The sequence below is a fragment of the Zalophus californianus genome, chromosome X, assembly GCF_009762305.2.
Source record: "Zalophus californianus isolate mZalCal1 chromosome X, mZalCal1.pri.v2, whole genome shotgun sequence".
NCBI lineage: Eukaryota > Metazoa > Chordata > Mammalia > Carnivora > Otariidae > Zalophus > Zalophus californianus.
Genome location: NC_045612.1, coordinates 104544178 through 104558958, shown reverse-complemented (window position 1 = coordinate 104558958; position 14781 = coordinate 104544178). Strand labels below are relative to the sequence as shown.

At 38.9% G+C, this 14781-nt stretch overlaps 1 protein-coding gene across 1 annotated transcript in view; it reads left to right on the top strand.

Moving 5' to 3' along the window:
• IL1RAPL1 (interleukin 1 receptor accessory protein like 1) overlaps positions 1–14781 on the top strand; it is a 1385574-nt gene that overhangs the window by 792519 nt on the left and 578274 nt on the right. Inside the window, exon 4 of the mRNA XM_027608280.1 lies at positions 11467–11653. Within this exon, the coding sequence (XP_027464081.1) occupies positions 11467–11653 (187 nt within the window). The remainder of the gene's footprint in view (positions 1–11466; positions 11654–14781) is intronic.

Genomic DNA, 14781 nt, shown 5'->3' with positions numbered 1-14781 from the left:
TTTATTGTTCTCATAGATTTTTTGTATCAATTTTTTAAACATTATATTAAAATATTATTTATCTTAATTATTGAGTTTTTGATACCCCCTCATTCACCTCACGCTAGTTTTGTTGGGGTGAGCCTGCAATGTCTGAAAGAAATTCAAGCTATTTTCTTGAGCAGTTAGGTGAATGGTGTGGCAATCAGTGACATATGGGAGGCTAGGGAGAGTAGTTTTGAGGGTAAAAGTAAAGATTTATTTGTGGGGCACCTTAGGTCTCAAGTGACTTTTTAGATTTCAAATAGGTATGATAAATAGGCAACTGGATACATAAATTTAGAGTTCAGAGAGAGGTCAGAGCTGGAGATACAAACACAGGAGACAAAACACAGAGATGATATTTAAAATAAGAGGGTTAAATATGATTACATAGAGGGAGATTAGATGAGAGAAGGCATAAAAGCTTTTTTAAAAATAATGCCTTTGCTGAGATATAATTCACATGCCATATAATTCTTGCATTTAAAGTGTATAATTCATTGTTTTTTATTGTGGTAAAATATACACAACATAAAATTTACCATTTTAACCATTTCTGATCGTATGCTTTGGTGGCATTAAGTACATTCACAATGTGGTACAACCATCCCCACTATCCATTTTCAGAAACTTTTTGTCATTCCAAACCAATTCTGTACCCATTAAACAGCAACTCCCCATTCCTCTCCTTCCCTCAGCTCAGGTAACTTCTCTTTTACTTTTGTCTCTTTGAATTTGCCAATTCTAGGTATGTAAGTGGAGTTATACAATGTTCGTCCTTTTGTGTCTGACTGACTTCTCTTAGCATAATGTTTTCAAGGTTCATCCATGTTGCATCAGGTATCAAAATGTCATTCTTTTTAAAGGCCAAATAATATTCTGTTGTATTTTATACAACATTTTGTTTATCCATTTATATTTTGATAGACTTTTGAGTTGTTTCTATGTTTTGGCATTGTAAGTAATGCTACTATGAACATTGATACACATGTTTCTCTTTAAGTCCTTGCTTTCAATACTTTTAGGGATATACCTAGGAGTGGAACTGCTAGATCATATGGTAACTCTGTGTTTAACTTTTTGAGGAACTGCCAAGCTGGTTTTCCTTTGCAGCTGTACCATATTATATTCCTACTAGTGATGCACTAGGGTTCCATTTTTTCCACATCTTTGCCAAAACTTGTTGTTTTCCATTTTTTTTTAATAATAGCCATTCTAGTGTCTGTGAAGTGGTATTGTGTAAAGCTTTTTGTACAATATTCCTCCCTCCACCATTTCCTTTCAGTAAAATATAAGCTCCATAAAAGCAAGTACTTTGCTTGCTCACTGCTTTATCCCCAGCTGGGCCAGACGCTTAGTCTTTGCTCAACAAATATGTATTGACTGAATTAATGAATTTTAAATGCTCGATAAGCAATAATTGACTCATTTAATAAAATGATGTTATACATTCATGCCTAGGTTAGGTTGTATGTTCCCTGCTGGGCTTAATGGTTTTATTTTGTTTTTATCAAATGGCATGACTTTGCTCTGGGAAGGGTTAGAGGAAATATATTGAATTTACATAGAAAGAAACTATCTCACACCATTACAGGAGAAGAGTCAGTGAAAGAGTTCAAAAGTGAAATTAGAGTGTTGTGGAAAAAGCAAGCAAGAGCTCCCATGTTACCTTCACATTTGAGCACCAAGCTGGTGGTATGAACATGTTGAGTCAAGGGTGGCAGCTGCAGTCTCCTTTTCAGGGAGCATTTCTGGCTTCCATTTACTTTTCCACCAAAAGTCTCTTGGTGAAGAAGAGTTTTTTGTGTATACAAGCGTGTTGTTTTGTCCCCTTTGTGTCTGCAGAAATTAGGCTAGTTTCTATATATGCTAAGTTCAGAGAGGTCACTCTCTTTACATGAAACTCTGATCATGAATTTTGGTTGGCACTCTATGTGTAAGATGACACCAGTCTCTAGAGTCTGGAAATATGCACCTTATCAATTTTATGGAATAGATTCAGTTTTTGTCTTATACATGTAATTAGAAATATGATATAAATGTCCTTAATAATTAAGATTATTTACCATCTTCACAGTTAATTTTATTTATTGTATTTTTCTTCTGAAGTTAAGGAAAGCAAAGCCATTATCAAGAAATATTGACCTGCAAAGTAAAACTGAATAAAGCACATGCCATTATGACATCTAGAAAATATTTAAAGAAACATTAGCAGACAAAAAAGAAAGTCCAGTGATTAAGAGGTCTGTTTCCTGATATTGTCCATATTTGGTTTCTATACAGCAGGGGGAAAAGCATGTTTTCTTATGTTTATATGTTATTAATCTAACTCTGAAAAATGTATTTGTGAATGGGTAAAATTTCAACAAACTCTGGTAGTTCTCTGTCTTCTTTAAAGGTTAGTATAGATTTTGTTTTACTCTGTTGCAACTTTCCCTGGAATTTTCATTGTAAAATGAGGAGGTTGGGTGTATGATTAGCTCAACATCTGGATCCTCGGTCACGTCTTCTCTACAGCAGCCTGGGAGTAAGATTTAATAGCATAAGCACTATTATGCTCACTGTAGAAAAAAGCTGCCTGGGTGATGCTTGGAGAGGAAAAAAAAAGTGATTTACAACTGACTCAAATGTGGCTCACATATTTATTGTCCCTTTTCTTATCTTTCAAATCAAGAAGGTCAACTACAGTTAGAGGAAAGTCCGTTGCATACATGGTGAGAGAATGAGATAATCAGGTGATTGCAGATAGCCAATGCCAGGAAATCTTTATAGCTCTATTTTATTTTTTGCTGGACCTGGAAGACACATTTTCTTGCTACATCCACTGTCAAGAAGTGTGTGCTGTTTCAAAGAAGCATAAAACAAAGGGGGACGAAAACTCATTTGGTGGGGGTGTAGATGAAAGTTGTTTAAAGGGATTGAGCTAAGGAGAAATGTAATCAGAACTATATAGACCTTAACGAATAGTTAATTTTTCATTCATTTCACAAATATTTATTGAGAGTGCCTGCTCTATGCCTGGCACTGTACTAGGCACTTAACTCAAAAAATAACTAGGCCTTTTAAGTCTTTAACCACAATAGTCAGTGAACACATTTGCCTAATGCCTTAGTCTCCCTGTGCCAGCAGAAACTGGTATTCAGAAGGGTGGGAAGAGCTTAAGAGATTAAAAAAAGAAGTGCTTGATTTGTCAGAAAATTAAACATAGAATAACCACATGACACAACATTTCCACCCCTAGGTATATTCCCAAAGTATTGAAAGAAGGAACTCAAACAAATATTTGTACCCGAACGTTCATAGCAGCATTATTTTCAATAACCAGAATGTGGAAACAAACTCAAATGTCCATCTCCTCATGTACAAATGAACTATATTGGTATTATCTGTACACTGGGCTATTAGCCACAAAAAGGAATGAAGTACAGATGCATACTACAATGTGGGTAAGCCTTAAATACATTATGCTAAGTGAAAGAAGCCAGACACGCACGCACACACACACACACACAAATCCACACACTATATGATTTCTTTTATATGAAATAGTCCTAATAAGCAAATCCATGAAGACAGAAAGCAGATTGATGGTTGCTAGGGGCTGTGGGAATGGGGAAATAGGGAGCACTTGCTAATAGTTATGGGTTTCTTTTTGGGATGATGAAAATGTCATAGAACTAGATAGAGGTTGCACAGCATTATGAATGTACTGAATGACACTTAATTGTGCATGTTCAAATGGTTAATGGTTAACTTTATGTTGTATGCAGTTTACCTGTTTTAAAAAATAGGCCTCCAGGAATCCAAACAGCAGACAGCTAACTCCCTTATTTTGTATACTGTGAGAAGAATACATATTAACAGAGGAGGCAGCAAAGATAAGTGGAAATAAATGATTACAAATTGAGATTATTTTGAGGAAAATAAAGGGGCAAGATGGATAGGCTTTCCTGAAGAAATTATTTATAATTTATGTGACCTTGAACCCACGTCCTGGGACTCAGTTTTCTTCAGGGACATGTTTTTATTTTTGTCTGTCTGTCTCCTCCTTTCCTCCTCCCTTAAGAAGAGGTCAAGAAGGAGACCGTGTGGTCTAGTTGTGAAGTTCAAAAGTCCTCATGCCCAAGAATAACTCAGAGAAATACTGGACTAGATTTCCATACATCGATGCCTTCTCAAGTCTAATGTTTCAGGAATCTTAGGCAAGAAAAACAGATATGGCAAAATTATATTAATGACTCGCCACCAAAAAAGAGATCATTATTTTGAATATATAGTTAGCAGAAGACTGTAGATGAAGTTCAGTTTACCAGTTAAATTTTTGGAAAACAGAATTTCAAATAAGAAGGCAATAAACTGGCATTTTTAACCTTATCACTTGCTCAAAGGTCTCCCTGTAATCTTTTTACAAGGGCTGATTTCAAGCACAGTTAAATCAATAGGTCCTCCAGAGCTCTTCTCAAAAGAAAACCTAATCCAAACAAATTTCACATTGAGTGCCAGTAGCTCTAAGCATGATATATGTGTAAGAAAGATAAGATAAAACAGAGGGGCCACATGCGTAGCTTCAGGCATTACCATAAACACGGAGAGAAAAAAATAAAAATAGAGAAAATTAGAAGGCTTTAAGATTAAGAAATAAACTATCAAAGCGTATTTAAGGCTTAACAAACTGTAAGACGTTCCCTCCATAATCTAGCCCTTACATTTTTGATTCCTAACACTTTATTTTCACCACTAATGATTAGACACTATGGGCAAATTTGTGGTCAAGGAACCACCTTCCCGACAGTTGAGTTCTGCTCAGGTCTACACTAATGCAACCTTCAGATCTGCTGTTTTTCCATGCCCAAATATTTGTGACACTTCCAAAAATACTGTGTGCTTTTATTTTTACAAAACATTTCTGTGCAAAGGAGTATGACTTAAAAAATGACCAATGAATGTTAGAATAGACCATATAAGACAGAGAAGCAGAGAAAAACTTAATCCTTTAAAAACGTTGATCAAATTCCTTGTCTTTCTCAGCACTTCATAATGTGGGAAAAGATTTCCAACTACAATGGCAATGTTATTATTTTCCCCAGGGACCTGAGGATTAACAGACAGGTCAAGGGTTTAGTGATGCTGTTTAAGGATCTATTTAACAATCATGCTACTGGTAATTCTGTTCGAGTAGGAGAGAGATGTTCAGCACTACGCAGTATCACGCATAGCATGTATGATTACAGGGTAATTGTAACCGTGCTACCCTTCGGTGTGGCGTCACAGGATTTTTATCATACTGCATCAGCTAATCAGGTAATACCCAAACTTTCCCTTCTCACACCTTGTTTTCTTTCTTACCTCCTGTCTGGACCACCCACATTTCTGCACCTCGATCTGTAGTTGTGCAATGTAGTCATCCTGTAAAAGAGGAAGTTTGAAATATGTGATAGGTCCCATGCATGCCAATTCAGAACCCTTGTCCCTGTCAAGGTAGCAAATTGCTAAGAAACATGTGGAGCACTTCAGTGCCCTGTACTAACTTCTACAGTCTGTACTTATAGAAGTTATTTTCATTTTATATTTGTCACATATTTGCCTCTTGATTATGTTCAAATATATTTGTTAGTTTTCAATCTTTATACTGGTTTAAGGGTAGATAGTTGTTTTCCTCCCTTTTAAGACAGGACTCTAAGGCAGTCGTTTCACAAGCCTCCTTGTTTACAAGTATGTAAGTTTGTAAAAAGTACATGGTAGAAAGAGCTGGGGAAAAAAAAAAAAAAACATGATTTTTTTTTTAAGATCTGTCGCTTGCTCCCTTTTGTTCCTTATTAAATTTGGGGAAGTTTAAGGACCTAAGTTTTCAGAGAAATCCAAGTTAGATCACATTTTCCCTTTCTCCAGAAGACATCTCTTTGGGGGTGTAAAATCACATAAAACCAGGGTTTAAGAGTAACTTTCTTTTGTTTTTAACAGTCTTAAATATATATGTATATATAGCTCTTGTGTGCTGACCCAGCACTAATGATCTGCAGTAGCATATAGAATTAGAAGTTAGGAGATGTGAGTTCTAATCCCATTTTTGCCACTAAATAGATAGAAGAACGTGGATAAGTCGTTGGCTTCTTTACGCATTGGGTTGCTTTGCTGTAACCTCAGCAGGTGAGACAAAGGAAATCTGCATGACTTTGGTCTGTACAATACATTCTGTGGCCTTGGTGTGTACTCCTGGTCACCTCTGCCAGAGAATACTAGGTCTTTTTAAAAATTAATTGTTGTATTTTTTATGTATTATTGAAGTGTGGTTGAACTCGGTCTTTTTTTAATCCACAATATCATTTCTTCCCTGGAGAGGACAGTTCAGTGTTGACTCTCAGCTAAGAAAACTGTTTGCACCACATATGCGTATATCCTGCCTTTCTAGCCATTTTATTAACATGGAAACCAGCAGTCATGATTTAACTTGTTGCCTAGATTGCAGCCCATCTGTTCTCAACAACAGAAGCTGAGTAAATACACGCTGATGATTTCCACTCTCCGTCCTGTAGGAGCATTCGCCTTACCCCATTTACCCCATTGCATGGTATTTCCCTGATGGTGCAGAGCCACAGTACCATAGCAGTCGTGCTGCCAATTTGATAATGGCGGATGGTGCTCTTTACTTTGAGAGTGTGTAATTCCCCTCAGGGGGATCCCATGTTTATTAATGTGTCACAAGTTACTTGCTTCCTGTTAGCTCTTCTCAGTAAATAGGACTATAGTGTTCATTGGATGCTGCTTTATTTTTAGCTTTTAAAATCACCTCCTGATGAACGGAAACAGTAAACAAGTATTAAAGCATTGAAAGTAATTTGGAAATAGTGCTATCCTGGGGAGTCTGGAATTCCAGACATTACCAGACAGTTGTAAATCAGCAGTCACCTCACAGAGCTGAGGAATAAAAGTCAAGAAAATAAGAATACCAAAGTGTGCTCCTCTGGATCCACTTTCTGGAAAATAGGGGTCAATCACATTTATAGAAGAGGAGAAGGGGGCGGCTGGGGTGAAGAGTCTGTATTTTTCATCAAGTTTACTCACTCTCCTCGAGCCCCCACTCAGATATCCCGGATGAAAAACAGAAGGATTTATCTGGATGTTTATACCTGACACTAAACACCAAAGAACTGAAGGCATCATCATGGTCATGTTGTCTATCTCATCTGCCTTTTGAACAAACCCTGGGTGGCTGGACTGGAAAATGGAAATTTAAAGAAAAGAGGGAGAGGGGATGTCGTACTGATGATAAGATCTAACACTTCCTGAGTGCTCCCCAGAAGACTGGCCCTGCCCTAAGCTCTTCCCATGTTTTAACATGCTTGACTCCCAAACCAACCTGAGGTCTTTATTAAGATTTTCTCCTTATATGCATGAGGAAATGGAAACCTAAGGAGTCCAGTAACTTTCCCTAATTTTCCAAAGTAATGAGTGATTGAGCTGGAATCTAAACCTCTTATGGTTTGGTTTTGGAGATCTCGCTCTTAACTCTGTATAAAACATATCTGGCATTTGGCAAAAGAAGGTATAGGAAAACAAACAACAGCAATCAATAGTTTGAGGAGAAAGAAAACCTAAGACTCAGGAGTTTAAAAGATTAATATGGAGTGTTCAAATTTAGAATTCACTGATTGAATTCTTAGAAAAGTCTGTTCTTTAAGAATTCTAATGTGTACAAATATCAGGATTATTCTAAAACGTGCATATTTTCTTACTACACATTGGAATGTGTCCTAAGAGAGTTAATTGCTTTAACTTAGGTAATTATTTTTTCTGAAAATATTATCTTAAAATGAGCCTGTGAAGAGCACGCTCTAGTCTGTGCTGGAGTAAAATTAATAAATAATGCATGAGCAATATTTCTGGCAAACCCAAAGAGGCTATTTTTTCTACTTGGGTGTGAAGCCCAAGCTAAAATTTAGCACACTTTCTTTTCTCTCAAAGCTGTTTCTTTTTCTGGATTTTCCATGCTGAGAGATTGACTCTACTTTTCATATACTCATTTGAGAGAATTTTTTCATCATCTTGGATACCTCTCTTTCCTTTGCTCCTTCCTGTCATAGTGATTCTGCATCTTAAATATAATTTGAACATGATTCCTCCTTTTGTCTCAATGGTCATTGCCTTTGGAGCTGCCATTTTTCTCCTGAATGAAGGATGTTGCTTTCTTATTGTCTCACTGCACTTAGTCCTCTGTTCTCTCAAATCCATTTTAATCACCGTGATCTGAAAAATCTTTCCAAAATCCAAATGTCTTCACTTCCCAGCCTAAAGTCCACATTCTGCTGTGGCTTACATGCTGTTCCTTCAGGCTTCTGCACAGCTGTCCAGCCTCAGTTCCTGCTGTTCCTTTTTAACTAGTCCAGCCACACTAAATTATTTGCATTTCCTCCAACCACATCAAGTTGTTGCATGTCCTCAAGCCTTTGTGCATACTGTTCCCTGAAATAGGCTTTGTTAAAATTGCCATATTCTTACTCGTTCCTTAAGACAACCAGGTATCACAAATTTTGAAGTCTTGTTTCTTTCTTTGACGCTACTATGGTAGCGCACAGTAGCTCTTAGTAGTGCTTATCGCATTGAAATTCAGCTGTAATTCAGCTGAAATCACTTCTGGATTGTGAGGAGCTGAGAGCAGAGAATATGTTTTATCATTCTAACAAAATTTCTGAACACATTTTTTCAGGACCTTTTTACTGATTGACTTTGTTTAAAGGTGAAGGGTTTTACTTCAGAAGTATTTTCTTTTTCTCTTTCTTTCTTTCTTTCTTTCTTTCTTTCTTTCTTTCTTTCTTTCTTTCTTTCATTTTTAAAGGGGGGGGAGAGAGAGAAAGGAGGGGGAGGGGCAGAGGGAGAGAAAGAGAGAGAATCTTAAGCAAGTTCCACACCCAGGGTGGAGCCCAACGAGGGGCTCGATCTCACGACCCTGAGATCAGGACCTGAGCTGAAATCAAGAGTCAGACACTCAACCAACTGAGCCACCTGAGCGCCCCCCACCTATAAAGTATTTTAGATCTGCTTGTAGGCTATTATATGAAGGTAGAGACATCCACATTAAATAAGTCTACATAATAGTTTTGTGGCAGTTTTCTTTGTTACCCAATATAAAGTTGAATAAATAACTATAAAGGAAAACTCTACTTTTCTCCCCTATTCTTAGTATTTCTGATACCAGGTATGTGGGGTTTTTTTCCCCACACGAAGCAATTTTGCAACACCAGCTGGATATGCTACAGTTCAAATCTATACTGACACTATCTACTTAAAGATAACATCACAGCCCACAGATTAAGGACTCAATCTCACAAGCAATTGCAAGTCCAGATTGTCACCTGTGCTTCTGACAGACTGACTATAAAGCAGAGGTTCTCACAACCCCCTCCTTGGATTCAGTCATTTGCTAGAATGGCTCACAAAACTCAGGAAAACAGTTTACTTACTATTGTTGGATATTTCAAAGGATAGAAATAATCGGTCAGATGGAAGAGATGTATGGGGCAAAGGGTAGAGGAAGAGGCGCAGAACTTCCTTGCCATCTCTAGGCATGCCACCCTCCCAGCACCTCCATGTGTTCATCATCCCAAACTCATCAAATCTTTTTGGTTCTAGGGTTTTTAATAGAGCCTAACCTGAAATTCCTGCCCCCTTGTCTGAAGGTCAGTGGTTAGAGTTAAAAATTCCAACCTTCTGCACACTTGGTCTTTCTGGTAACCAGCCCCATTCCGAGGCTTTCTAGGGGCTTCACCCCAAAACATCTCTTTAACATAAACTCAAGGGTAATTAAAAGTGGCTCCTTTTGAATAACAAGAGACACTCCTATCACTCAGGGAGTTCTTTTTTTTTAAGATTTTATTTATTTGACAGAGAGAGAGCACAAGCAGGGGGAGAGGCAGAGGCAGAGGGAGAAGCAGACTCCCTGCTGAGCAGGGAGCCCGACATGGGGCTTGATCCCAGGACTCTGGGATCATGACCCGAGCCGAAGGCGGCTGCTTAACTGACTGAGCCACCCAGGCGCCCCTACTTCAGGGAGTTCTAAGAGTTTCAGGAAATCTGTGCCAGGAACCAAGACCAATTATATTTTTTATTATACCATAACCAAACTATTTTCTGGCAATTCTTGTCATGTTATATAGGCACTTTTTTTAACGAAAGCAAGAATTTAAATCAAGAAGCTGCTTAAATGTCAAGCGTCTTGGCTGAATAAGGAGGAGGCCTTGGGGGCTCTGATCCCTGTACACCAGTGTGGCGGGAGAAGAGCCAACATTACTGAGCACCAGTGACGGGCCAAACAGATTTTAATTCAGTATCACGTTTAATATGCACATACATGTTGTCCTACTCCCACCTAAGGTTCCAAGGGATTAAACGAGTTGCCTAAAGTTACAGAAATAGTAAGCAGTAAAACTCAAATCCAGGACTTTGATGGCCAAGTATACAAATGAGGCATTGGGCACTTACCAAGTAAGACATTCTGTACAAAACCTTGAATTTGATGTTGTGTGCTTCTCTTTATTCTCACTGCCTACGTCACCATGCCTGACCCATAGTAGTGTTCACTGACTGTCCAGAGACATAAATAGCAAACAGAAACAGTGCAGTTTACAAGAAAACTTCCTTTGGTCCAACTCTTTCAAAGAGATCTCTGAACGTGATTTCTATTCTCATGTATTTCAAGTTATAAACCTGATTTAGGAACCAACAAGTTGTAAAGTGAAACACTGATTTAATGAACTGATTCTGTAGAATCTATCAGGGTGGGGTTGTCCTTACATAACACATCAGAATATTTCTCTCGTCTGACAACCTGGACTCCAGGTCCCAACCCAAATGAGTTTCAGTCTGTGAAGATAGTGAGCTTGCCATATTTTTAACCAAGACTGTTTTCTTCCCATATTCATTGATAACCTCTCCACTTATCAAGACAACCAGTACTATAAGAATTGAGCAGCCTTATTCTTCTGCTTCCATTATGCTTAATAGATCATTTACTTTTTCTACTTCTCTGTTGAGCTTTGCCAAGTTTAGCATAAACCCTAGGTTGACTTCCTGCCTGACCTAAATCTTCCTATATTTTTTCTACTTTTCTACATATAGAAATCCCAACTGAGTATATTTTCAAACCACACTTGTATATAATACGAAACTTTTTTCTAGCAAATAGAAAATATACAAACGGTTTCACAGAACTAAGCATCGTTTAGCTGAGTGACAAGAGAGAGCCCTGTGGACCAAGCCGTGATACCATAACATCAATTAGTCAGTGGAGTTTTTTGCTTTACTCCCTCCCTCTCCTCCTCGTCTCTCTCTCTCTGTCTTTCTCTCCCTCTGTGTCTCTGTGTCTGTCTGTTGTAGTGAAGCAAACATACTGCCTGGCGGCATTCACTTTTTGTTCACAGCAGACCACCTATTTATTCTGCTTCATTACAGAAATTCCACTTACTGTATGAAAGTATCCATCTCGCTGACAGTGGGTGAAAATGACACTGGACTCTGCTACAATTCCAAAATGAAATACTTTGACAAAGCTGAACTTAGCAAAAGCAAGGAAATTTCATGCCGTGACATTGAAGATTTTTTACTACCAACCAGGGAACCTGAAATCCTATGGTATAAGGTATGTACTGTGATTTTGTTCCTTATAAATAGACTAATGTAAATCTTACTCTTGGACAATTTGGATAAAAAAGTTATATGGGTATGATGAACTTCAGCTCTGCCCTCCTAAAATACTACAGCAGGTTGTGCTGGTTAGTATAAGTTTTCAAACCAATAGCTTTGATAAATGCTAGTCAGTATTTGTATTGGTGATCCATTGCAATAAGCTGTTGCATTTATGTTCATAGCTAGTTTATACAGTTCGTTCAAGTGCATTATAATCTGTGTTGATAATTCCAGGAACTAAAATACATTAAGTATTCATTCCAGAGCTCTTCATATAAACAATCCTAATGTTTCCAGATGAGGAAAGGATTGATTTACTTCTATGAAAAAAATGTTACAATAGCTTTATTGAAATGTTCTGTTTAATGGAAGTATCTTTGTGTATATTCCAACCCTTTTTATATAAAAGCATATATATTTTTAAAAACCTGAAAATTCATAATATTATAAAAATAGTGCTAGATAAAGTTTTTTTTAAAAAACCAACAGAAACTTTAGACCTAAGGAGAATAATCCAACCCTTGTCCTTCCTATCACATAATTGACTTTCTCCAAATTTTAAGATGAGAATGTACCCTTCAGCTTATTTATACCATCAAAGAAACTTTTTGTTATTGAGTGTAATCAAGAAAATACAATATAGGAGATATGAATATTTTTCTGGAGTATTATATCCATGATTTAAAGAGTACTAGTATAAAATTTACTTTGTTCAACTCCCTGGAAATAGGACTGTAGGAAGCATGACCTCTTAGTAACTAGATCCACCAATACCAGTATGTCATGAGTTCAAAACTTATGAGAAATTAAACAAGAAACAAATCTTTAAATATTTTCCTACTTTTCCATTGAATTCCTATCTTAGACACTGTCAAATAGCCCTCAAATATTAGCCCCACTGAGCTCTGTTTCTGCACAGATGAGGTTTATTTTTTCCCCTTTTTTACTTCTCTGAGTATTTCTCACCCCGATTCTCAGTGGTCTGCCTGCTTTCCACAAGCAGATTCTTAGTAAACCCTGATTATTGCCTCAAATGGAGAGGTATTAGGGGAGTTTGACCCAAAGATCTCTAAGAACAGATGTTTCCTAGTAGTAGTGTGTGTACATTCACCTTCTTCTACACATGCACACATGCACACACACTCAATATTTAAAATGGGTAGCCTCACATTGCTTCTTTAGTCATGTTTCCATCATCACCCCAATCATTATGACCTTTAGCTATAAAGACTTTCACTAGTAGGAGGGAGGAGCTAGATGGTGGAGGAGTATGAGACCTAAATTTCGTCTGGTCCCAGGAATTCAGCTAGATAGGGATCAAACCATTCGGAACACCTACAAACTCAACAGGAGATCGAAGAAAAGAATAGCAACAACTCTCTGAACAGAAAAGGGACCACTTTCTGGAAGGTAGGACGTGCGGAGAAGTGAATCCGAGGCGATATTCAGGAGGAGAGATGGCGGGGGAGGGGGGCCTCTGTCAGCCGCTACCGGCAAGTGATAGAGCCACTGAGCACAAAATTGGAATTCTTAGAAGTCAGCTCCGCTGAGGGACGTTGCTCCAGTGGCTAAGCGGGGGGTGGAACCCTCCCGGGACAGTGTGGTCTCAGGACCCTCGGGGTCACAGAAAGACCGGGGGAGCCTGAGTGCGGCAGAGCTCCCGGGTATCGGAGCAGGGAAGCCGGCTGCAGAGACGGAGCCGAGGTGCGGGCTCTCAGCTCAGGGTTGCCTTAAACTGTGATCCGCGGCCCAGTCGGGCCACTGCTCCTCCAGCAGGGACCCAACAAGCGGCAGATCCGGGAAGACTTCCCTTCCTCCCTCGGGGAGGAGCGGCGCGGGAGCGCACCGCAGGGATCTGCTGGGTTTGGAGACTCCACACGGGGTCGGATACCAGAGATAGAAACGCTCGGTCACAGGCCGGTGAGCACGGAGTGCGGCCGGAGACCGGGGAGACGGGAGTGATTGACTGCTTTTCTCTGGGGGCGCACTGAGGAGCAGGGCCCCAAGTTCTTGGCTCCTCCAGGGCAGAGATTGGGAGGCCGCCATTTTCACTCTCATCCTCCAAAGCTGTACGGAAAGCCTGCAGGGAACAAAAGCTCCCGAGAGCAAACCTGAGCAGATTACTTAGCCCGGACTGGCAAGGGCGGGGCAATTCCGCCTCCTGCAAAGACATTTGGGAACCACGGCAACAGGCCCCTCCCCCAGAAGATCAGCAACAACAGCCAGCCAAGACCAAGTTTACCGATCAATGAGAAGGGCAGAACTCCAGAGCTAGGGGAATACTGCACATAGAATCCATGGCTTTTTCCCCCGATTCTTTAGTCTTTCAAAGTTAATTTTTTTAATTTTCTTTTTCTTTTTTTTTTAATTTTTCTTTTTCCTTTTTTCAACCAACACGTTATCAATCCTTTTTTTTTTAAGATTTTATTTATTTATTTGGCAGAGAGAAACACAGGGAACACAAGCAGGGGGAGTAGAAGAGAGAGAAGCAGGCTTCCCGCTGAGCAGGGAGCCCAGTGTGGGCTCATGAGCTGAGCCAAAGGCAGACGCTCTAATGACTGAGCTACCCAGGTGCTCCTATCCATCCCTTTTTAAAAATGTTTTTTTCATTTTTAGAGTCATTTTCTATCCCTCCAGAGTAGTTAACTTTATTTTTGGTATATATATACAAGTTGTTCTCTCTTTAAAATTTTGGGATACAGTTTCTTCTAACAGACCAAAATATACCCTAAATCTCTAGTGTATGGCTTTGTTCTTGTCTCCTGCCTGATCACATTCTCTCCCCTTTTTTTTTTAAATTTCTCTTCTTTCTTTTTTCAACCAACTTCTTATCATCAATTCCGTATATAAAATCTTTTATAGTTTTCTTTTTTAAAATTTTTTTAAAGATTTTATTCATTTATTTGACATACAGAGAGAGAGACAGAGTGAGTACAAGCAGGGGGAGTGGCAGGCAGAGGCAGAGGGAGAAGCAGGATCCCCACAGAGAAGGGGGAGCCCAATGTGGGATTCGATGCCAGGACCCCGGGATCATGACCCGAGCCGAAGGCAGTCGCCCAACCAACTTTTTTTTTTTATTGT